Source organism: Mycteria americana, assembly GCF_035582795.1.
Source record: "Mycteria americana isolate JAX WOST 10 ecotype Jacksonville Zoo and Gardens chromosome Z unlocalized genomic scaffold, USCA_MyAme_1.0 Scaffold_18, whole genome shotgun sequence".
Classification (NCBI taxonomy): Eukaryota; Metazoa; Chordata; class Aves; order Ciconiiformes; family Ciconiidae; genus Mycteria; species Mycteria americana.
The window spans coordinates 5,444,237-5,468,437 of record NW_027445436.1 but is presented as its reverse complement, the minus strand read 5'-3'; the positions used below and the strand labels follow the sequence as shown (position 1 = coordinate 5,468,437).

The following is a 24,201-nucleotide window of genomic DNA, read 5'->3' as shown; positions in this document are numbered from 1 at the left end:
ACTGCTAATAAGGACTCTGCCCAAATGAGGCAGTAACAGAGTTTATATACCTTTGGGTTATACTACTTTCCTGGTGTCACCGGCAGAACTTTGGGTTTTTTGATCATGGGTCGGTCAACATGACACCAGGCCTGCTGGCGACAGACGGGGTACACCTGTCTCAAAGGGGGAAAAGGATCTTTGCACAGGAGTTAGCAGGGCTCATTGAAAGAGATTTAAACTAGATTTGAAGGGGGAAAGGGATAAAACCAGGCTCGCTAGAGATAAGCCTGGGGGCGGCACGCCAATGTTTGAGGGACGGTGTGCTAGTGAGGTCCTTCGGTCTGCCATCTCAGTGGAGGTAGGGGATGGAGATCCATGCAGCAGCAAAGACAAAAGGGTTATGGATGCGTTAGAAATCACGGAAGCGCCTGAGAATGGTCACGTAGGAATTCGGGCTTCTCCCCCCAAAAAGGTGGCAGGATCAATAGCCCAACTGAAGTGCATCTACACCAATGCACGCAGCATGGGCAACAAACAGGAGGAGCTGGAAGCCATTGTGCAACAGGAAACCTATGATATAGTTGCAATCACAGAAACATGGTGGGATGACTCGCACAAGTGGAGTGCTGCAATGGATGGCTATAAACTCTTCAGGAGGGATGGGCAAGGAAGGAGAGGCAGTGGGGTAGCCTTGTATGTTAGGGAGTGTTTTGATTGTCTAGAGCTTAATGATGGTGATGAAAGGGTCGAGTGTTTATGGGTAAGAATCAGGGGGAAGGCCAACAAGGCAGATATCATGGTGGGAGTCTGTTATAGACCACCCAACCAGGATGAAGAGGCAGACGAAATATTCCATAAGCAGCTGGGAGAAGTCTCACAATTGCTAGCCCTTGTTCTCATGGGGGACTTCAACTTACCGGGTGTCTGCTGCAAATACGATACAGAGGAGAAGAAACAGTCTAGGAGGTTCCTGGAGTGTGTGGCAGATAGCTTCCTGACACAGTTGGTGAGCGAGCCAACTAGGGAAGGCGCCCCGCTGGACCTGTTGTTTGCAAACAGAGAAGGACTTGTGGGTGATGTGATGGTTGGAGGCCGTCTTAAGCATAGCAATCACAAAATGATAGATTTTTCAATTCTTGGAGAAGTAAGGAGGGGGGTCAGCAGAACTGCTACCTTGGACTTCCGGAGGGCAGACTTTCGCCTGTTTAGGGGCCTGGTTGACAGAGTCCCCTGGGAGGCAGTCCTGAAGGGCAAAGGAGTCCAGGAAGGTGTCACGGAGGTACGCTAAAACTAACTCAAACGAGGGACAAGCTCACATTTATTTCACAAAACAGCCAAAGCCACACAACAGAAACCAATGAGAAACAGGGGTAAACCGAAACCAATCAACACTCCGATAACATTTAACATATAACAGGTTCGAGGTGTCAGTCAGGGTATTGTTACTACATGACAATACACACACACAAAAATGATGATCCAAAGTGCGCGCACGTGCTCACTCACAAAGGGGGAAACTCTCTCTCCCCCGTGGGTACCCAGAAGATATAATCGCTCACCCGGTGGGGGGTGGGGGTGGGGGTGAGGGCTCACTCGAGGATATATCCAGAAGAAATCACTCACCAAAGGAGGAAAGGAGGTGAGGGCACTCAGTCCCGGGAAGTTTCCTCAGGCGGCGTCCCAACCCGAGGGGAGAGGTCCCGAACACAGGCCCACTGCTCCGAGAAGACCACACTCAAAGGGGGTCTCCGGCGGCACCCCATTTATACCCTGGGTCAGATCTGAGCTGTGGTCATAACTGGTCATGATCTAGAAGCTTCTCCAAGCCAAGGCGCCTCACTGGCTGTGGACCCTGTCTGGTGACCAAGGGGTCCCGCCTCTCCTGCTCCCCCTGCCGAGGTGTGTACGTGCCAGGGGGCACGGCAGAGCACAAAAGGCGCGAAAATGAGGCGCGAAAAGCCGGTGATCGCCATGCCAAAAGCCCCGATTTTTACCAGAGGGGTGGTGTGAAGGGTACCTGTCACAGAAGGCTGGACATTCTTCAAGAAGGAAATCTTAAAGGCGCAGGAGCAGGCCGTCCCCATGTGCCGAAAGACGAGCCGGTGGGGAAGAAGACCGGCCTTGTTATCCCACAAGTGTGAGGTCGTTTACCCGGCGTGCGAGACGCCAATATACACACAGGGCAGAGGTATTTTATTTCACGTCTGCGCAGAGATGGGTGCTAGGTGGTAGCTCCACAAAGCTAGCACAAAGTTTGGTCATGCAGGTACAGTATTTATACGGTCCAGTTATGCATATGCATAAGCAATTGCACAAAGCACTTTTCTATTGGTCTACATTTCTCTTATTTCAACTTAAAGCTACAGTGCTACTTTAATATTCTGCGCATGCTCAAAGGTGAGGGGTCTCTGCTTGGGCCGGGGTCTCCAGCTCGAGGGGTGTGACTTTTAGTATTATAATGAGGATAGTTTGCGTGAGGGTGCTTCTTATCACACTTCTACTAGTTGTTTCAGATGGTTCCCAAAACATTTTAATTAGCTTACATATTTCTCCAGGATGCGCTTCTCTCCCAAGGACAGTAATTCTTGTTTAGACGTTCCGCTTTCCAGCCTGAGTCCTCCTTATCAGCTTTACATAAGCCCTGGCCTTCCACCAGCTCCTGTTAGACTACAGCCTGGCTGAACAGAGAGCTTTGGCTGGAACTCAGGAAAAAAAGGAGAGTTTATGACCTTTGGAAGAAGGGGCAGGTAACTCAAGAGGACCATATGCAATAAAACTTGTAATTTCTGGAACGTACATTTTGTTTTACAATTGTGGCACTTGATGGGGAAAGTAGGACTGATGACCTACTATCTTTATCTTTTTACTGGCTGATTATTTCAGCCAGTAAAACTCCAACATCTGTTTCTGTAATAAAAAGTCAGCAAGAACAATGTAAATCATTTTTCACCTTCATTTTTCCAGTACTTTAAAAGGCTGATCACCTACACTCATGGTTCTGGTCCTGAAATAGATCATAGTAGCTGAATTGATGCTATGGAACAAGATTAATATCTACAACCGTCCAAAGGCCAATAGAGCGTGCAATAAATGAAGAATCTCTTGGCTTTCCGTCCCTCTCAGGTAGCCAGATTGTACAGGGTGGGGTTTGTGAAAGCACTGGGTATAACTTGGCAGAACAAAACAAATGCTTTCAGTTTAAGAAGACAACATGTTAATGGTCTGGTAGTATTATTTGAGGTATTCCTCATGTGGGAATTACAGTCTTCAGCTAGAGGGCCTGTGTAAAGACGGAAATCCCATCATAATCTGTCATGATTTAAAATGCAGTTATCATTCGCTGCTGTAATCTAAAATATTTTTGTGGAAGCAAAAAAAAAGCAAAGAATAGCTATTGGCCTCAATGAGTGCTTAACTCAGTTGACACATTTGTTCTGCTCCTACAAGGAACTGCCTACAGCATTCCCCCCATTCCAGCAGGGGTTTGATTTGGCCCCCCACAAGATGCATTTTGTATTGAGCAGTAAGTAATATGCAGGCAAAAGAGACAGCCAAAGGCCTGGTCCTAGGAGAGCACTGCAATGCTGTTTGGTATCTGAACTTCAAAACGTTCCAGTTAAAACTTACTTATCTCTTTTCCTTTTAACCGTTTCCTCCAGCTCCTTCCTCCACAGCTTTGAGCTAGCCAAGAGCATCCTCCAGTTGTTTTAACCTGTAACATCACTCTGCAGAACATGGAAGTGTTGACACACTTATAAAGCAGTAGTTCAATAAAGCAGTTGATTTTTACATTGCTTACATGCCTCGGTACTTAGCAATTTAACCCGACACCATCCCAGCTCACACGCTGCAATCACAAACTGCTTTGTTGGAGCAGTCTAAAGTAGCATAAAGTAGACTTATAACTGCAGCATCAGGGCAACTGCCTACTTCTGCCACCTCATGACAGGAGTAGCAACCTCTTATCTCACCACAGCCAGTTCGCTAAAGCCCTTCAATTGCTGAGATGTAAAATTTGGCCTTTACATCTCATGTCATAAGTGATTCCTTTTGGTTATTTTTAATTCAGGGCCCAGTTTGCTGCTTGGCCCCACAAGAAGCTGTATGGTACAACAGGGGAGGGGTGGAAGGGAGAATTGGAATCACTTAAAAAGATCTCAAAGAAAAAAAAATCTCCCCTCAAGGACTGCTGAGGTACAGGCATGTGTGGTGGGTTGACCTTGGCCGGCTGTCAGACCACCACCCAGCTGTTCGCTCACTCCCACTCCTCAACAGGACAGAGGGAGAATATAAGATTAAAAAACCCTTGTGGGTCAAGATAATGACAGTTTAATAAGAAAAGCAAAAGCTGCACGTGCAAGCAAAGCAAAAAATAGGAATTCATTCACTAATTCACATCAACAGGCAGATGTCCAGCCACTTCCTGGGAAGCAGGGCTTCAGTACACGTAGCTCTTGCTCCGGAAGACAAATGCCGTAATAACGAATGCCCCCTCCTCCTTTCTCTTAGCTTTTATTGCTGAGCACGACCTCATATGGTATGGAATATCCCTTTGGTCACTTTGGGTCAGCTCTCCCGGCTGTGTCCCCTCCCAACTTCTTGCCCAACCCCAGCCTACTGGCCTTTGGGGAGTGAGGGGTGATGTTGGAGAGACAGCCTTGATGCTGTGGGAGCACTGCTCAGCAGTAGCCAAAACACTGGTGTGTTATCAACACCTTTCTAGCTACAAATACGAAGCACAGCACTATGAGGGCTGCTATGGGGAAAGTTAACTCCATCCCAGCCAGACCCAATGCAATCTCCACCCCTTATTCCATACCATTTGCATCATGCTCAGGTCCTACATAATTTAATACATTTATATATCTTCTAACCGTCCCATTGTATTTAATTCTCATTACTGAAATCCCTTCTTAACAAGACTTACAACTTATACTACATACTTAAACCATCTTTATACCCAACATACAGATTTATACATCCTCATTAACTACTATCCCCTGTCCCTTAACAGACAGATAGATATTATTTTCCCATTCCATGGGCTTCCTCCACTCCCCCAACTGTTCATAAGAACAGGCTATGACTTGGGCCCCATCTGTCAAGGTGGGTGCTCAGGACAGGAGAAGCAGCGTGTTCGATTGTTGGGCGCCAACATCGGCTTGGTTTGGGTCATCGTTGCACTCGCCCGGTTCCTTGCAAAGCTCACTCTTTGTCGGTTCAGGTAGTTCCTGCTACATTACTTCCTACAACATACAACTCACATCACGGATTATTTTTCCCCCAAGGTTAAATCTCCTTGAGGCACACACTGGATCTCCCCATCCTTCCGCATTACCCACCAAGTACACCCAGGTCCTTGAGTGAAAACAATCCCATGAATCGGTTTGCCTTTTCCCAAGGGAGGAGCAATCCACACTGCCTTCCCCAGCCACTTCCCTATGTGCACTACGGGGACCTTATCTCCTCCCACAGCATGCAGGGGCTTTGTTTGGGCAGGACCAGGATGGTTAGCAGATCCTCTGGTGTTAACCAGCCAAGTGGATTGTGTTAAATTTATATCCCAGTGCTTCCATGCCCCATTGCCCAATGCTCTCAACATAGTCTTTAACAGTCCATTATATCTCTCAAACATTCCGGAGGCTTGTGGGTGATAGGGGATGTGATACACACAGTCAATGCCATGTTTCTTGGCCCAGGTGCTTATGAGGTTATTTTGGAAATGAGTCCCGTTGTCTGATTCAATTCTTTCTGGGGTACCATGTCGCAACTAAATTTGCCTTTCAAGGCCTAAGATGGTGTTTCGGGCAGTGGCATGGTTTACAGGGTATGTTTCTAGCCACCCAGTAGTTGCTTCCATCATGGTGAGTATGTAGCGCTTGCCTAGGCGTGTTCATGGCAGTGGTCCAATATAGTCAATTTGCCAGGCCTCACCGTATCGAAAACCCAGCCACCGCCTTCTATTCCAGGGAGACTTTACTTGCATGGCTCGCTTGATTGTGGCACATGTTTCACATTCATGAGTGACCTGCGTGATGGCCTCCATGGTCAGGTCCACCCCTCGATCACAAGCCCATCTGTATGTTGCATCTCTTCCTACATGTCCCGATGTTTCGTGGGCCCATCGAGCTACAAATAGCTCACCCTTACGCTCCCAGTTCAGGTCCACCAGAGCCACTTCAATTCTGACAGCCTTGTCTACCTGTTTTCATTGTTTCGATGTTCTTCAGTGGCGCGGCTTTTGGGCATGTGAGCATCTACATGATGTACCTTTAGAGCCATGTTTTCTACCCGGGCAGCGATGTCTTGCCAACATGCAGCAGCCCAGATGGGTTTACCCCTGCGCTGCCAATTGGACTTCTTCCACTGCTGTAGCCACCTCCACAGGGCATTTGCCACCATCCAGGAGTCAGTATTGAGATAGAGTACTGGCCACTTTTCTCGTTCAGCAATGTCTAGGGCTAGTTGGATGGCTTTCACTTCTGCGAACTGACTTGACTCACCTTCTCCTTCAGTGGCTTCAACGACTTGTCGTGTGGGACTCCACACAGCAGCTTTCCACTTCCGATGGTTTCCTACAAAATGACAGGATCCATCAGTAAACAGAGAATAATGCCTCTCATCTTCTGATAACTCATTATATGGTGGTGCCTCTTGGGCACGAGCCACCTCCTCAGGCAATGCTCTGAAATCTCTGCCTTCTGGCCAGTCCACGATCTCTTCCAGGATTCCTGGGTGGTTGGGGTTTCCCCATTCGAGCCCATTGCATTATCAACGCTACCCACTTACTCCATGTAGCGCTGGTTGCATGATGTGTAGAGGGGATGTTTCCTTTGAACATCCAGTGCATCACAGTGTGCAGTCACAGTGCAGTCACAGTGCCAAGAGGAGACATGCTTCTGTACCAACAACTTCTGAAGTGTCTCAAACCCCCTCATATGCTGGTAGAATCTCTTTTTCAGTTGGGGTGTAGTGGGCTTCTGATTCTCAATACCCCCGGCTCCAAAACCCTAGAGGTCAGCCTCGGGTTTCTCCAGGTGTTTTCTGCTAGAAGCTCCAGGTGAGACCATGCTCCCTGGCTGCAGTGTAGAGCACTTTTTTTTCACAGCTGGTCCTGTCCAGACACATCCAAGAGCTACCGCATGAGCCATCTCCTGTTTTATCTTCTCAAAGGCCTGCTGTTGCTCGTGGCCCCACTCAAAATAGTTCTTCTTTCGGGTTACTCAATAGAGAGGGCTCACAAGCTGACTATAACCTGGAACATGCATTCTTCAGAATCCCACAAGGCCTAGGAAAGCTTGTGTTTCTTTCTTGTTAGCTGGTGGAGACATAGTTGCTGTCTTATTGATCACATCCATGGGGATGTGACGACATCCATCCTGCCATTTTACTCCCAAGAACTGGATCTCCTGTGCAGGTCCCTTGACCTTGCTTCTTTTTATGGTGAAACCAGCTTTCAGAAGAATCTGGATTATTCTTCTTCCCTTCCCAAACAGTTCTTCTGCTTTGTTTCCCCACACAATGATGTCATCAATGTATTGTAGATGTTCAGGGGCATCACCCCATTCCAATGCAGTCTGGATTAGTCCATGGCAAATGGTAGGACTGTGCTTCCATCCCTGGGGCAGTCGATTCCAGGTGCATTGGGCACTCCTCCACGTGAAAGCAAACTGTGGCCTGCATTCTGCTGCCAAAGGAATTGAAAAAATGCATTGGCAATGGCAATTGTAGAATACCACTTGGCTGCCTTTGACTCCAGTTCATATTGCAGTTCTAGCATGTCTGGTACAGCAGCACTCGGTGGCGTGACTTTATTCAGGCCATGATAGTCTACTGTAAACCTCCACTCTCCGTTAGACTTGGCACTGGTCATATGGGACTATTAAAAGGTGAGCGAGTCTTGCTGATCACTCCTTGGCTTTCCAATTGATGAACCAGCTCATGGATGGGAGCCAGGGAGTCTCGGTTGGTGCAATAATATCATTGGTGCGCCATCACGGTAGCAATCGGCACCTGCTGTTCTTCGACACGCAGCAACTCCACAAAAGAGGGATCCTCCGAGAGGCCAGGCAAGGTAGACAGCTGTTTAATCTTCTCTATATCCACAGAAGCTACACCAAAGTTCCACTGGTACCCTTTTGGGTCCTTGAAGTACCGTCTCCTGAAGTAGCCTATGCCAAGGGGCCTCCGGGCCAGTCACAATAGGGTGTTTTTGCCACTTGCCCACTGTTAAACTCACCTCAGCCTCCAATACTCAATTGTTGGGATCCTCCTGTCACTCCAGAAATCCAGATGGGTCCTGTCCCCTTGTACTCTCATGGCATTAGGTTACACTGTGCCCACCAGAACACCGGTGCCCACCAGAGCCTTATACTCCTGTGGGTCTGATATGCCAGGCCATTGAATCCACACAGTCCAGTATACCCAGTTATCCTTTTCCTCCTCCTGGCCGAAGGCAGGGACCCTCTATTCCTCTTCCTGGTCAGAGTATTCACTGTCTGACCCTTGCAGTGCCAGACCAGAAGTCCCCTTACCAGGATCAAGGGAGGTGATCTCAGTCCTTCTTCTGTGTCTGGGAGATCGCTGATCGCCTTCTTGTGTCTCTACAGCAACTAAGCTGACAGCCTTCTTGGGTGGCCCCTTCTTAGCAGGTCTCTTCCCCCTCAGTTTGCATACACGGGCTTCCAGCTTACCATCCCACTTCCTCATGTCCTCCCCCTGGCCACGCAGGAAGAACCAGAGAGTGACATGCGGTAGGGAGCACCTGGGGCTCCCTTTCCCTCTGACTGGAGCAGGAGGGGACTGACTCTGTGGGGTGCCCCTGACAGCCGAGGCACTGGCCCATGGAGATGAGGAGGGACAGAGATTTTCTTCAAAGTTTTGGAGCCAGGAAGATGCTCTCGCCACAGTTGGTGTATCTGTATCCAGGCGATACATTGCTGCCAACCTGTTAGAATATGATGCTGGGGTGTTGTGGACCACCTTCCTCCACATGGCCCATATACACAGATCTTTGGAGACCTCATCGTTGCCATCGATGCCATCAATGACCATCTATGGCCATCACCATAGATGACTTCCAGCACTGCTAATTCTCTCAGGTACTGAATGCCTTCCTCAGCAGTAGTCCGCTTTCCTTGGTAATTCACAAGATCTTCCTTGAACGGATATCTTGCCCTCGCACTTGATGGGAGCCGTTTGCAGAGACTGCAAATTGCTGCCTCTTTTCCAATTCCTCTGTCAATTCCCCAGTTTCTAGCAAGGGATCCCAGCTTTTGGGCTTATTTACTGTCCAGTTGCTTGCTGACTATTGGCCCTGCTATCCCAGCATTGGAGCAGCCAGGCAGCACCTGGCTGGAAGCTGTAATCTTTCCGCATGTCTCAAAGTTCTTTTGAGGTCAGGGACTGGGTAGTTTCCACCTCTTGTCTGATTTCTCTCACTCCTTCCTCCCATTTCTTTGCCGAAGTACCAGCTTCCTGATCAGACCCTTCCTCCTCCTCCTCCCTGACTAATCAATGATATGGACCCATTGACCTCCTTGTCCACTGTTTCTTTTTCACTACTGGGGCAATTACTGTAGTTGGGGTTTCGGTCCCTATCTCAACCATGGTGTCCTCAGATGCGGTTTGGGTCCCTGTCTCAATTATCGTGTTCTTAGATGTAGTTTGTATCCCGGTCTCATTCATGGCATTCTCAGAGATGTTTTGGGTCCCTGCCTTAACCACAGTCCTCTGATAGTACTGAACCGTGGCTCGATAGGCACAGGCCAAGCCTCAGTACAGTGCTAGAAGCTGCTGGTTTTCATTGGGGTAGGCAAGGCACCCTTCTATCCAGTGGCGTGTCAGTTTACCAGGATTACTTGCCTGTTCAGGTGTAAAATCCCAGGCTATGGGAGGTGATAACCTCCCTAGGCACCTGCCCAAATCCTTCCACACACCCTGCCACCCAGGGACCAGCCACCTCAGGGCATGTTGCAGTATTGTCTCACCCAAAAGTTGTCTCCTCTTACGCCAGGATGAAACCACATTCCACAAACCTGACAACAAGCTGACAGTGTTAATTAGTAGTATTAAACAGCTCACATAAGGGTGAACAAGGACCTTGGGAGCCTGCGCAATAAAACCACCCACATCAATCCCAGATACGAAGAGGGAGATGTATTCCCTCATCCTCTCCACAAGACAGCTCCCCCAGGACAGTAAGGGCATCAATGCCAGGGCCAAGCGCATAGCCATTGTTTGTATTAACATGTTCCCAAGCTCAGCAAACTAAAGAGATAAGCAATGCAGCCAGCAAACTCCGTGACCCGCACAGAAGCTTGCCACTTAATAACTACTATAGCTATAGCACACTCGATTCAAAACGGCTGTTGTCTCATGCCCCACGTTGGGTGCCACAAAGGACTGTGGTGGGCTAACCTTGGCTGGCTGCCAGGTGCCCACCAAGCTGCTCTCTTGCTCCCCCTCCTCAGCGGGACAGGGGGAGAAAATAAGATGAAAAACTTGTGGGTCGAGATAAAGGCAGTTTATTAAAGAAAAGCAAAGGCCACGCGTGGAAGCAAAGGAAACAAACAAAAAAATTATTCTCTACTTCCCATCAGCAGGCCATGTCCAGCCACTTCCTGGGAAGTAAGGGCTTCAGTACGTGTAGTGGTTGCTTAGGAAGACAAATGCCTTAATAAAGAATGCCCCCCGCTCCTCCTCCTTTCTCTTAGCTTTTATTGCTGAGCATGACATCATATGGTATGGAATATCCCTTTGGTCAGTTTGGGTCAGCTGTCCTGGCTATGTCCCCTCCCAACCTCTTGCCCACCCCCAGCCTATGGGTCTTTGGGTGGGGTGGGTGATGTTGGAGAGGCAGCCTTGATGCTGTGGGAGCACTGCTCAGCAGTAGCCAAAACACTGGTGTGTTATCAACACTTTTCTAGCTACAAATACGAAGCACAGCAATATGAGGGCTGCTATGGGGAAAGTTAACTTCATCCCAGTCAGACCCAATACAAACTGTCAGAGACATTATTTTCTCTGTAGCTTCCATATTCAGAATTTATCTTATGATTATTTTCAGAGATGGTTTTGCTGCTCTCCATTTATTATTCTCCCCCACTAACCCTGGGGGCTTAGGAACTCTAAGGTGCTTCTTTTGAGAGGCAGTTTGGTATAGACAAAGGAATCATGAAGGCCGTATGTCCCATGATTTCTCTGTCCCCTCCCTCTACTTTCCAAGATGTACTCCCTGTGCCCATCACCTGATGGACAGTCTTCAGGATTAGAGTCACACTGGTATATAAGCATAACATGCCCAATGTTGAGCACTTCAAACATGTTTCATTAATTCCCAAAAGGTATGACTGCTGTTTATAACTATGGCAGTTACTGAAGCAAGGGAGAAACAGTCAGCCATGGTTGTGCATTATAATGTATATGTTAAGTGTGCTTGTGTTCACATAGAGAAGGTTCAAAGATGCATTTTCTCAGCAGATAAGTGATACTAAAGCAGGTAATTTGGTGGTAAACAATGGGCACTAAAATAGGGGTTGGAAATCAAGACTTTTCCCAGAAAGAATTTTTTATCTCCCCTCTTGTTGGATATATTGCTTGCATTATGTGTATGCTGATATTGAAGTGAAAAATGAAATGTATTTGTAGGAACTCCTTTGGAGATCAACTGCTCCTCAATAAATTACCTAAAGCGTGTGTTAGCCCTGTCTAACCTTGCATAGAAAATGCCTGAGAGGCTGCCACAGACCTGCAGTCTCTTCTTTCTTCTCCCCAAAGAACTAATTTTTTTCTAATTTGTGGAAACAAAGTGGATTTCGGCAAGAAATGACTCAGTGTAAGTTACTTATTGCTGTCATCTGCTGGTAATATTAATATCTAAGAGGGGGATAGTGACCGAATCAAGAAGCAGATGGTACTAGGAATGTGGTTTATTCTGTTTTGTATTATTAGTGATTGCCTTCGGAAGATGCAAAGATTAGTTTATTTATGCAGGACTACAGTATTATTTCATCATCATTAAAAGCCAAGGTTATCAGGATGGTACAGAATCTAAATCCTAGGATCTGTTCTCTTTATGGAGACTCTTTGTTGCAGACTGGGGAGACCCAGTTTAATTTTTATATTGAACTATTACCAATAAGTGCAAGTTTGAAAAAATAGCTAAATTGACCATTTTTACAAGGTGATTACAAGAGTTTTCATAGTGCAAAAATGCGTGTCCTATTTTGTTCATCTCCTTCCCTTATTAAGTTGTATAATACAGTAGTTCCTGTTACCAGTTTTGCTAGCCACGTTCCATATATGAGATTTAAATTTGGGCCTTCATTTGTCCTCTTTTCTGTATGTCATGAGTGAAGTGATTAAACTGTCTAATGTCACAGATTAAGAATGGGGAAAGGGAAAATAGAGATAGTTATGTAGTTTCTCCCAAGTGCATGTGCTACTCTATTCTTTGGGCTGCACACAAAAAGAGATCAACCAATGCATAAGCATAAAAAGATTGCCAAAATTGTTTGGAGCACATCCTCCCTATTCTGTGACATTCTATTCCCTCTACAGCCTCTCAGTTGGCTTGAATTAGGTCAAAGAAGGATCTTTTTGCTTATGTGGCAAGGAAGCCTTTGAGTCTAAGCAGCCACATATTCTTCTGTTTCAAAAGCACATGGAATAGTCCTTTTGATTAGGTGTACCTAGGTAGCAATATACTGTTCCAAGAGAGTATTGGACTTGATATTGCTGCTGAACAGGTTTAATTCCAGTGTACTGGAATTAAACTGCACTGTTTTTACTTGTGATTTACTTTAATGAATGTGAAAAAGAATTGGGTTCCCTGCCTTAAGAATGTTACTGTACAGTTAACATGAAAGGCTATATAAAAAAAAGCTTAACTGCCAAAGTTTTGCTGTTTGGTGGCTTTTGAACTAATTTATTCCTTTTTCATCAATGCCCTCCAGAAAACAGGATGAATTAAAATTTTACCCTGGGCTAAAACATCATAAGACAGCAGTAAATAATCCTTTTTATTTTTAATACATAGAACTATATACTTGGCTAAATATATTATTTGCTGATTTTGTTTGCCTATTTCTGATTTTATGTCATATTTCAGTGGCTCCATCAGAGCTTTTATTCATTATTTGTTTTGCCTTTGGTAAAAAAATACAGAAAAAAAGGCATATTTGTTTTATACATTCAGATTCATTTACCCACTCACATAAAAAAACATGTAAATTGGTAATTAATATTGTAGTATCACAGCCCTTTGCTGGGCTCATATCAGAACTTCACACTTCTGAGAAATTAGCTTTTTGCTGCTAACAGCTAATAAATATAGAGAGTGGCAAGGGAACATCACTGTTACCCATGCTGTTAAATCTGAGTGGGATGTGAAGCATTTAATGTGGGTTTTTTTAATGTGTCATCTCTATTTTTATTTGAGAGAAAAAGATGATTTACTTTCAAATTATTCTTTAAGTAAACTTCCAATAATCGTGCAAAAAGGCATTAGTCTGTGGAATCTTGACTCAAGCCAGCCTCCAGTCCTGCACTATAACCACATTGCAACACTGTATTTGATGCTCAGAAGCAGGGTCCTGTCTGTGTAATATACTATCCAGACCTTTTGTAATATAATATAATATAATATAATATAATATAATATAATATAATATAATATAATATAAGTAATATATAACAATATAATATGATATAATATATAATATAGTACGTGATATATAATATGATATAATATAATTTAATAATATAATGTAATATAATATAATATCCAAACCTTTTTTACCCAGACCTTTTGTAATATAATATCCAGACCAGGCTTTTTTCCTGATATTTCACATTGAAGATTTGTGTAACTTGTTTTTCATATTTACTTTGTCATCTCTTTCTCCACTGTTAATATCCAAACTTGTGTAAATTCTTTTGTATCTCCTTTTTCAGATGTTCCCCAAACAACATCCCAACTTAGTGCTAATTTGGAAAGTATTTTTCATCCTCCAGATAACTAAAGATCATTTATATGTGAAAAGCTCTAAAAAAATGATTTCTTTTGCACCACATTAAACATTACTCCAGAATGCAATAAAATGCATTTCTGATGATTGCTGTTAATATATTTTTTCCAGCAGATATCACATTTTTCCATTTACAAATATATTCCAGTGTAATAGAGACCTTAGAAGACATGTGAAACTTTAACTAAAGAAGGGTCATACAAAAATAGATGTCAACTCTAATATATTTTTGGACAGATAACAATGGCTACCTGAAACTCCATTCTTCCTCTCCCTTTAGAGGTTTGAAAATTATTTTATCATTTATTATTCACTCAGCAGTGATGAAAATATCACCAAAGACATTTGGATTTCAGAAAATTGTAGATTACCTGTAGTTAGAATTGGAAACAGATTTGGCAACTATGTGTTTAATATTGACATTTAATGGCAGTTCTGCCAACTTTCAGCCCATGTTATCATATATAAACTAGTTTTTCAAGTGTATCTCATTGTTTATGGCACCAATACTTCACTGAAGTAATAGCATCAGAATAGCATACAATTTGGAGTTTTGTTAACTAGAAGAGAAAGAGGTCTCTTACTAGTTAGGGGTTAGTGGAAACCTAATTGAGTTCATGTTACAAGTTCAATCCCTTGGATTCCACTGTAATTTATAAATAAAGCTAAGTTAAAAAAAAGTGCTTAATATTAATGCATTGTATTTATGCATATGCAATGTTTGTTATGTAATCATGCTGAGAAAGGAAGCTGTGTTATCAAAAATAGAGGAGCAGCTGTTCAAGCGCAGCCTATTAAAATGGGCATAACCTTGTGTAAACTTCAAGACTATTCTAACCTTTTTGTCATAACTTGATATCCACTCTTATAGTATGTGCAGCATAGACTTTGCAAAGAATGTGAAGTCGTCTTCTTTTTTGTAGACATTTCCCTAGATAAAAAAGAATAACTGTTTTCCTTATTTGTGTACAAACTCTTTCTTGTGCTGAATCTCTCTTTTAGAAAACCTCAATAAGTTACTGGTATTCCAGATATGTTTGTGATGGGCTTGCATTGAACTACTCCAAAACTCTTTTCTCCTTAAGTTCCCTTTCTGAAAAGACTCAGTGGTGACAGTTTGAAGTGGGTTGGACTATAATGTTAAGTGTCATGAAAAGCTGGAGGGTTTTAAACCCTCTAGTCCTCTGAGTTTTTTATATTCTAAAAGAGTTGATAAACTCTAGAAGAATAAAAGACAGCAAAGAAATGCATCATCACAGAGTTTGTGGAATTCAAAGAACAGCTGTCAGAGATGGAGGCTTTAAAATGAAGAGTCCATTTACATGGAAAGGGCTTTTCAAATTACCTGCAGCTGTCTTCACTAACTCTGAATATTTCCTTACTCTAAATATTCAGAGGAGAGCTGTGAATCAATTAACTTTTATCTTAAAGATGTTCTAAGTGCCTTATACCTTCCTCTTCTTCTAAAAGGCAAGTTAAGAATGATTATTGACAAGATAGATGAGTTATGTTTATATTATATAGCGGTGAGATGGGGAGTGGTAGTTAATCATAGAACATGCACCTTTTCTCTTTCCATCCATTGCTTGAAATATTCACCTGTCCCCATCTCAAAGACAATCTGGTAGTAAAAAAAGTTACTTTGTGTAACAGATCAGTGTATAATGCTTAAATTTCTCTTTTGCTTATCTTACTCTTAGAGACATCAAAAGACTGTACCTTTACCATCCAAGTGCTCAGTTCCTCTTCGTTCATGCAGAAGCAGCAAAAAGTGACATACACCTTTTCATAGAAGTGTATTTTGTCAAATAAAAACAATTTATTTCAAGTTCTTCATGTAACAGTGAGGGCATCATAAGGCAGAAAATGCACCTTTACTAAGGCCTTCCTGAAAAGATCTTTGACACGTTACTGACTTGCCATTAATGACAGACTGACAAAGTTCCTCCGTATAAAAAGAGAAGATCAATCTGAATTGCCAATATATTTTCTTTGTACTCTGTTTTCCACCTTTCTCATATAAAAAAATGAAATTAAATACATTTCTGAGAAAGCTATACTTAGTTGCCTGGTATGGAAAAATTAGTCGAAGCAATTAATGTTTTATAGTGGAAAGTGTTATCCAGCATATAAGTACATTTTCTTTAAATATACTGCCCATGAAATCTCCTTTCATGGAGATTTCCTCTCCCTCTTGAGCCCAAATCTGTCTTTGAATAGGGATTTTTCATGTCTCTCTGTGGTGCTGCCAGGCACCCACCAAGCTGTTCTCTCACTCTCCCACCTCAACAGGACGGGGAGAAAATAAGATGAAAAAGGTCGTGGGTAGAGATAAAAACAGGAAGATGACTCAGCAATTAGCATCACAGGCAAAACAGACTCGACTTGGGGAAAATTAATTTAATTTATTGCCAGTTAAAAATAGAGGAGGATAGGGAGAAGCAAAAACAAAACTAAAAAAAACTTCCCCTCACCCCCCACCCCTTCTTCCCAGGCTCAACTTCATTCCTTCACTCCTGACTCTTCTACCTCCTGCCCCTTCTACCTCCTGCCCCACCAAGTGGCACAGGGAGGATGGGGAATGTGGGTTGCAGTCGGTTCATAACATTTTGTCTCTGCCACTCCGTCCTTACACTTTTCTCCTGCTCCATCATGGGGTCCCTACCACAGGCTGCAGTTCCTCAAGAACTGCTCCAGCATGGGTCCTTTCCATGAGGTGCAGTCCTTCAGGAGCAGACTGCTCCAGCGTGGGTCTCCCACAGGGCCACAAGTCCTGCCAGAAAACCTGCTCCTACGTGGGCTCCTCTCCATGGGGCCGCAGTTCCTGCCAGGAGCCTGCTCTTGTGTGGGCTCTCCACAGGCTGCAGCTTCCTTCAGGGCACATCCATCTGCTCCAGTGTGGGGTTGTCCACGGGCTGCTCCACCATAGACCTCCATGGGCTGCAGGGGAACAACCTGCCTCACCATGGTCTTCACCACGGGCTGCACGGGAATCTCTGCTCTGGTGCCTGGAGCACCTCCTCCCCCTCTTTCTTCACTGGCCCTGGTGTCTGCAGAGTTGTTTCTCTCACATTTTCTCACTCCTTTCTCCCAGCTGTTGTTGTGCAACATTTTTTTACCCTTTCTTAAATATGTTATCACAGAGGCGCTACCACCGTCGCTGATTGGCTCAGCTTTGGCCAGCGGTAGGTCCGTCTTGGAGCTGGCTGGAACTGGCTCTGTCTGACATGGGGGAAGCCCTGGTATCTTCTCACAGATGCCACCCCTGCAGCCTGTCCCACTACCAAAACCTTGCCACGTAAACCCAATACACACTCCTTACAAAATTAAAATAAAATAAAAAAATCTTTTCTTCTTTCCATTCCTTTTCTTCCTTTTAGACTCCAGGTGGAAGACCCTTGTAGATGGGCAGAATGCCTCATAACCAAGCTTTCTTTCATGTTTTTATTCTGTGATACTACATCACAGTGACATTAGCACAAAGGACAAGTGCAAAACCTTTTAGCTAGTTTCTCTTCAAAGTGCCACTGGGAACTTATTTCCCTCCAACATAAGCTATCAAAGTATCCAGTGAAATGAAGCATCTACCTTTAAAGTTTATCAAAATAGGCCTTTGTAGAAAGGCAGTCATGATTTCTCCTAGGATTGCATCAATTTTTTAAGCTGCGTGAGATGCAGGCATCCCACAAAGGGAGCAGATTGTTGTGTTTTGAAATGTATATGTACATAAAATTCTAACTTGAAATCAGTGCAACAGTTTCACCTCTTGTTAATGGTTAAGTCCTATAGCATGCTGCCTCCATAAACCGTTTCTGATTTCATGCTCAGTAGAAATTTTCGTAGCTTTAAAGCAGACCTAATAAATTTCAGGCATAAGTTGCATCACATTTGTTCATCTAATTAATTAAGAAATTAGTGTATCGATTAAACAGAAGGCTTTTTTGACATTGCTTTTCTGATTATGATTTTTCTGGGTTTCTTTTCAGAATTCAGAGTCTGTTCACAATTGTAGACCTCAATTGTCGTGGTTTAGCCCCAGTCGGCAACTAAGCACCACACAGCCACTCGCTCACTCCCCCACAGTGGGATGGGGGAGAGAATCAGAAGAGTAAAAGTGAGAACACTCGTGGGTTGAGATAAAGACAGTTTAATAAGTAAAGCAAAAGCCGCGCACACAAGCAAAGCAAAGCAAGGAATTCATTCACTACTTCCCATGGGCAGGCAGGTGTTCAGCCATCTCCAGGAAAGCAGGGCTCCATCACGCGTAATGGTTACTTGGGAAGACAAACGCTAACACTCCGAATGTCCCCCCCTTCCTTCTTCTTCCCCAGCTTTATATGCTGAGCATGACATCATATGGTATGGAATAGCCCTTTGGTCAGTTTGGATCAACTATCCTGGCTGTGTCCCCTCCCAGCTTCTTCTGCACCTGGCAGAGCATGGGAAGCTGAAAAGTCCTTGACTAGTGCAGCAACAACTAAAACATCTCTGTATTATCAACACTGTTTTCAGCACAAATCCAAAACATAGCCCCATACCAGCCAATATAAAGAAAATTATCTCAGCTGAAACCAGGACAGTATCCACCCCTTATTCCATACCATTTACGTCATGCTCAGCTCTCACACTATCCAATACATTCTCATTACCCACCATCACCCTTCCCATCCTTTGATATAATACACACATATAATTCCCTTAGTTTATGGACCACCCCTGTAAAATGTCTGTAAAATATCCATAAATGTCCACAAAATGTCCAGTGAGTTCATTTAGTCCATGACTTTGGGCTCCATCTCTTATGGTTGTTACTCAGGACAGGAGAGGTGGTGTGTTTCTTGGAGTTATTGGGCACCAAAGCCAGCTCAGGTCAGGTCACTGCTGCACTTGCACTGCTTCTTGTAAGGCTTGTCCTTCATTGGTTCAGGTGGTTCCGGCTGTAGTAATTCCTATAACATGCAACTCAAATCATGGGTTACAACAATTTAAAGGTATATCCATTACAATCTTCACCCCTGGTCCCTTTGGACCAGACCATCGGGTTTAACATTGCAATGAAGTCCTCCCCTTGCCCCTGCTCCAGCTTGGACTTATCCACAGAATGTAGTCCCTTCAGAAGTAAACTTGCCCCAACATAGCCTCATGCGCAGCCACTGATGCTTCGAGGTGCACCTTATCCAGCGTGGACTTATCCTTGGGCCACAATCCCTTCAGAGGTATACCTGCTGTAGCACAGACATAACCATGGCCACAGACATTTCAAGATATACCTGCTCTGGCATGGGCTTATCCATGGGCACAGACCCTTCAGGGTGTCCTGCTCCCACGTGGATTCATCCACAGGTCACAGTCCCTTTGACTCGAGTTCACACCGGAGTTCCAGCCTGTCCAGTACAGCAGCACAGAAACAGCAGCGATGCCCTGGCCATCTGCCAGCCCAGGCGCATGGCCATTGCTGTTATCAGAATGTTCCCAGGCACAGCGGAGTAAGATGATCAGCAGTACAGCAGCACGGCAAGCAGTGAAAGCAAAAAGCAGCCACTAACGAGCCCTAGACTCTAATATACAGTAAGGCAAGCAAGCCTATGGCAAGCACAGAAGCCTGCTGATTAATAGCTAAACAGCAATAACAGCTATAAATTCTATCATCTAGCACATTCCAATCAAATCTGTCATTATCTCAAACCCTTCGAGCCCCACGTTGGGCGCCAAAAAGGACTGTCGTGGTTTAGCTCCAGCCGGCAACTAAGCACCACACAGCCGCTCGCTCACTCCCCCCTGGTGGGATGGGGAGAGAATCAGAAGAGTAAAAGTGAGAACACTCGTGGGTTGAGATAAAGACAGTTTAATAGGTAAAGCAAAAGCCGTGCATGCAAGCAAAGCAAAGCAAGGAATTCATTCACTACTTCCCATGGGCAGGCAGGTGTTCAGCCATCTCCAGGAAAGCAGGGCTCCATCACGCGTAATGGTTACTTGGGAAGACAAATGCCATCACTCCAAATGTCCCCCCTTCCTTCTTCTTCCCCAGCTTTATATACTGAGCATGATGTCATATGGTATGGAATAGCCCTTTGGTCAGTTTGGATCAACTATCCTGGCTGTGTCCCCTCCCAGCTTCTTCTGCACCTGGCAGAGCATGGGAAGCTGAAAAGTCCTTGACTAGTGCAGCAACAACTAAAACATCCCTGTATTATCAACACTGTTTTCAGCACAAGTCCAAAACATAGCCCCATACCAGCCACTATAAAGAAAATTAACTCTGTCTCAGCTGAAACCAGGACACTAGGACAGAGAAAAATAAAAGTAATGTGGAAAGAACATAATTGTTAAATGCATATTTCTTAGAATGTCTTCCCTTTTACAACATAATTGAAGTATTACTTAAAGGACCCATCACACTAAAAGAAATTGAGTTGTATATATGATTAATTAATGCAGTGGGAAGCTGCTTATAAAGAATGCAATTTTATACATATGATCTTGAAATGAATAAAGCAACTTTTAATTTTTTCATTTCCCTTATAAATGTGGAATGCAATTAACAATAATCTTTGCAGAGAAGCAAGGCTCTAACATAAAAATCTGTTTACAAAATAAATGTATACCATTAATGGACTCAAAATATGATTAAAATGATTTTTCAATATGTGAAGACTAGTGAAATATTCAGAAATGTTAATTTAACACACATGTAAAACTGTCCAAAGATCTAATTTTCTCTGGAATATGTTTTCTTCTATCAGAAATTTACTTGAAATTTCACACTGTGTTTTAATTCAATAAATATATGTAATAATACCTCCATGTCAGCCTTTTAAAGCCCCAGCTACTTCTAACTGATCACTTTCACTTCAGCTGGAATTTGTGGTGCAGTTTCATGTTACATGTAATCCCATTTTACTATGGGTTGCTGCTGAGAGGGGCAGTCACACTTTCTCTCTCCCTCTTGCGCCAACCACACAGCCCTTCTGTTTCCCATGTACAAATGTTACATGGCCCTTTTGCAAATGGGGTCTGTCTGGTGACTCAGTGGAAATCTAACCCTTTTGATGGTGCTCAGTGGATGTAGTTAGTGGCAGGCATCCGTATACCTCTGTGAACCACAGACAAACTCAAGCTGTTTCTGCTCCTTTCCAGGCAGTCTTCTTTCTCTATGTGTGTTTCTTATCTTTCCCCATTCTCTGCTGAAAAAACCTTCATTCATTCCCAGTCACTTCCCTCTGCTGCTCTTTCCAAACTTGGTTCCCAGGGAAGGTTTCATCCGGGAAGCTGTGTTTGGGCCACATGCATTTCACAAAGCAGGTGGTGATTTCTTAATAAAATATATGCACCGATGTGATGTGTGTGAGTATATTACATATATACATTTTTAAGAGTATAGTCGTCTGTACTTTGAGTGATAACACCTATAAACTTATATGTGAGACCTAACAAAATCATAATGAGAAAAAGGGAAGTTTGGGAATCATGTGTCAGAGCCACAAAGATGATTAAGGAGAATCTTTCATATGAGGAGAGGTTGGGAGAGATGGGACACTCCAGCCTGGAGAAGAGAAGGCTCAGGGAGAATCTTATCAATGTGTATAAATACCTGATGGGAGGGAATGAAGATGAGGGAGCCAGAGACTTCTCAGTAGTGCCCACTGACAGGACAAGAGGCAATGGGCACAAATTAAAAAACATGAAATTCCATCTGGACACAAAACCCCCACTTTTTTACTGTGAGGCTCATCAAACACTGAGACAGGTTGCCCAGAGGGGCTGTGGAGTCTCCATCTGTGGAGATATTCAAAGGCCGTCTGGACTCGGTCCTGTGCAACCTACTCTAGCTGACCCTGTTTGAGCAGGAGGGGTGGACTAGATGATCTCAAAAGGTGCCTTTCAACCTCAGCAATTCTGTGATTGTGTCTTCTAAATAATTCTAAAGACAGGCATTTTCCTATAAATATAAATAAATTTTTTAAAGGCACTGTTTCAAATAAATAGGGAACTAGAGGATTATTTGAAAATACTTGAAAACGAACAGGGATCTTTTTAAAACTCTTTTTCATCTGTGATTCCTGAATGATTTACTCCAGGCTTTTCAAAATAATTCTGTAATAGGATAAGATGTTGCCCGATAAATTTCTGTTAGACTGGCTTTCTTCAAGTGGAGAAAATTAGGCTTGAGAAATAGGCTTCATATGAAAAAACCCCTTCAAATTAAGTCTTGAAAAATTCTCTGATCAAGTCTGGCAAGCACTTTGATGAATTATGAACATGTTAATAAGAAACAATTTGAGGAGATATACATATAGTTGTGATACCTTGATCCAGCTTTAGGATTAATCAGCTGGTCTTGTGAGTAAAAATTACACTTTTCTCATAGAATATATTTCTAATTTACCTGATAAATTGAAAGATGTCCTTTGAAATTATAACAAGTTAGCATTAATCAATCACTTTTAATGCTTATTATCTTTGTTTCATCTTTTTTTGTTTCCTAGTCTTATCTAGTTGTTGTTGGTTTATATTAATCCATTGCAAACTAGTTGTCTTAGTGTTTCTCAGCTAAATGTCTCAAAAGGTTAAGGGGAAAATACCCTCTTATGATATGGAACTAAGGAGTGACTCTTCTCAAAGCAGGCTGTACCAAGAGAAAGCAACTGTGATTCTTGTCTGTAACACAGGCTTCAACCTTAATTCAGAAACACCCCTGTTCTCCAGCAGTCCGTTTAACCACCACCAGTGGAAGTGTGCCTGAATACACAACTGACCTCACTTAGCCTCCTCTGAAGTGCTTGCCATGTTGTTATCTGTTTTTTGCCTTGACTTTTTAAACTTCTTTCTCTGTGGCTACCTAAGCCCTATGTTATCTTTCTATCTCCATCTCATCAACTTCCCATGTCTTTAATTGTCTGGTCTGAAACTCCATATCTCTCTGCACACACACTCTCTAAAGTTCCCCATTTACTCCAAATTAATTTTATCACATTTCTGTGATGGAGTTGGTTAATTGCATAATGATGAGGACAAAATTTACTGGTGGAGAATGCTCCATGAAACCTATATTGGCAAGCAAAACCCATGAAGAACAGAAACAGCTTTCCTACCATAGTAGTCATATGGATGACCACTGTCACCTTGTAGAGAGTGTGGATCAGGGCTAAGCAAGGCATCCCACTCTGGCATTGCACAGTGGGCAAGGGGGTGAGCAAACCCCAGAGGTTTGGTGTTCTCCTTCAGCTGCTTCTGAAGATTATGCCCTTACAGCCCAGCTCTGCTTCCAGGTACAGAGCATAACTCCCATGAGGAGGGTACTTCAGCTGTTTTCTCTGCCCCTGGAAAGACAGCAGACTTGCAAGGTTGGCCCAAGGCATGACCGGGATATACTTACACAACAGTTTTGAGCATATCTGGCTTATAGCCACTCTTAGGCATGCCTGTGAACAGCTATGTGGGCATAGGCACAGTCTCAGCTTCCTCACGGAAGAATGGGACACACACTCTACCTAATGAGGATGCTCGCTGGAGGTTGTACAGAGGCACATGCTAGCAACATATTTGTCAGTAAGTGCTTCTGGGAGAATGGAGGACAAAAATTCTGTCCATAATGTAAATATTGGTTCAAAATCAAGAATTGGTGTCCCAGACTTCTTTCTGTTGCTGTGAATTATGTATCATCTTAGTATGTCTTTGTTACATGCTGTGTGTGTTTCCAATGGCTAGAAAGTCTGTCATGAAGAGTTTAAGAAGATGGTTATGATAATAATGTTAAAATGTGTTTGGGGAAAAGTTGTAACAAGGGCATTAATTTGCTATGGGGAGGTACATAGTGCAAAATATTGTGGATAATTGTGGTTTTAGCACCTGAGGATGAGCAAAGTCAATGCCTTTAAATCCCAACAATCTGAGCTGGTGGATTATCTTGCTTACTTGAAAAAAAATGTTTGTCTGACTGCAGGCATGGAACCCGTTGTGCTGGAGAAGTGGCAGCCACTGCAAACAACTCACACTGCACAGTAGGAATCGCCTTTAATGCCAAGATTGGAGGTATGTGAAACAGTCTCCCACAAAAAAAAAGTAACTAAAGAGTCATTTGTACCAAATGGTACATTCAGATCTTTCTAAACAAGAGGAGGAGATTTGTATAGCTAACAATTGTACTTGTAGCACGGTAGTTAAATACCAGTACTGAAGGAATTTGTCT

At 43.6% G+C, this 24,201-nt stretch overlaps 1 protein-coding gene across 3 annotated transcripts in view; it reads left to right on the top strand.

Moving 5' to 3' along the window:
• LOC142402963 (proprotein convertase subtilisin/kexin type 5-like) overlaps positions 1-24,201 on the top strand; it is a 259,461-nt gene that overhangs the window by 128,739 nt on the left and 106,521 nt on the right. For all 3 annotated transcript variants that reach the window (XM_075488968.1, XM_075488967.1, XM_075488969.1), the window contains one exon: positions 23,956-24,044. In XM_075488968.1, coding sequence (XP_075345083.1) covers positions 23,956-24,044 — 89 coding nt within the window. The remainder of the gene's footprint in view (positions 1-23,955; positions 24,045-24,201) is intronic.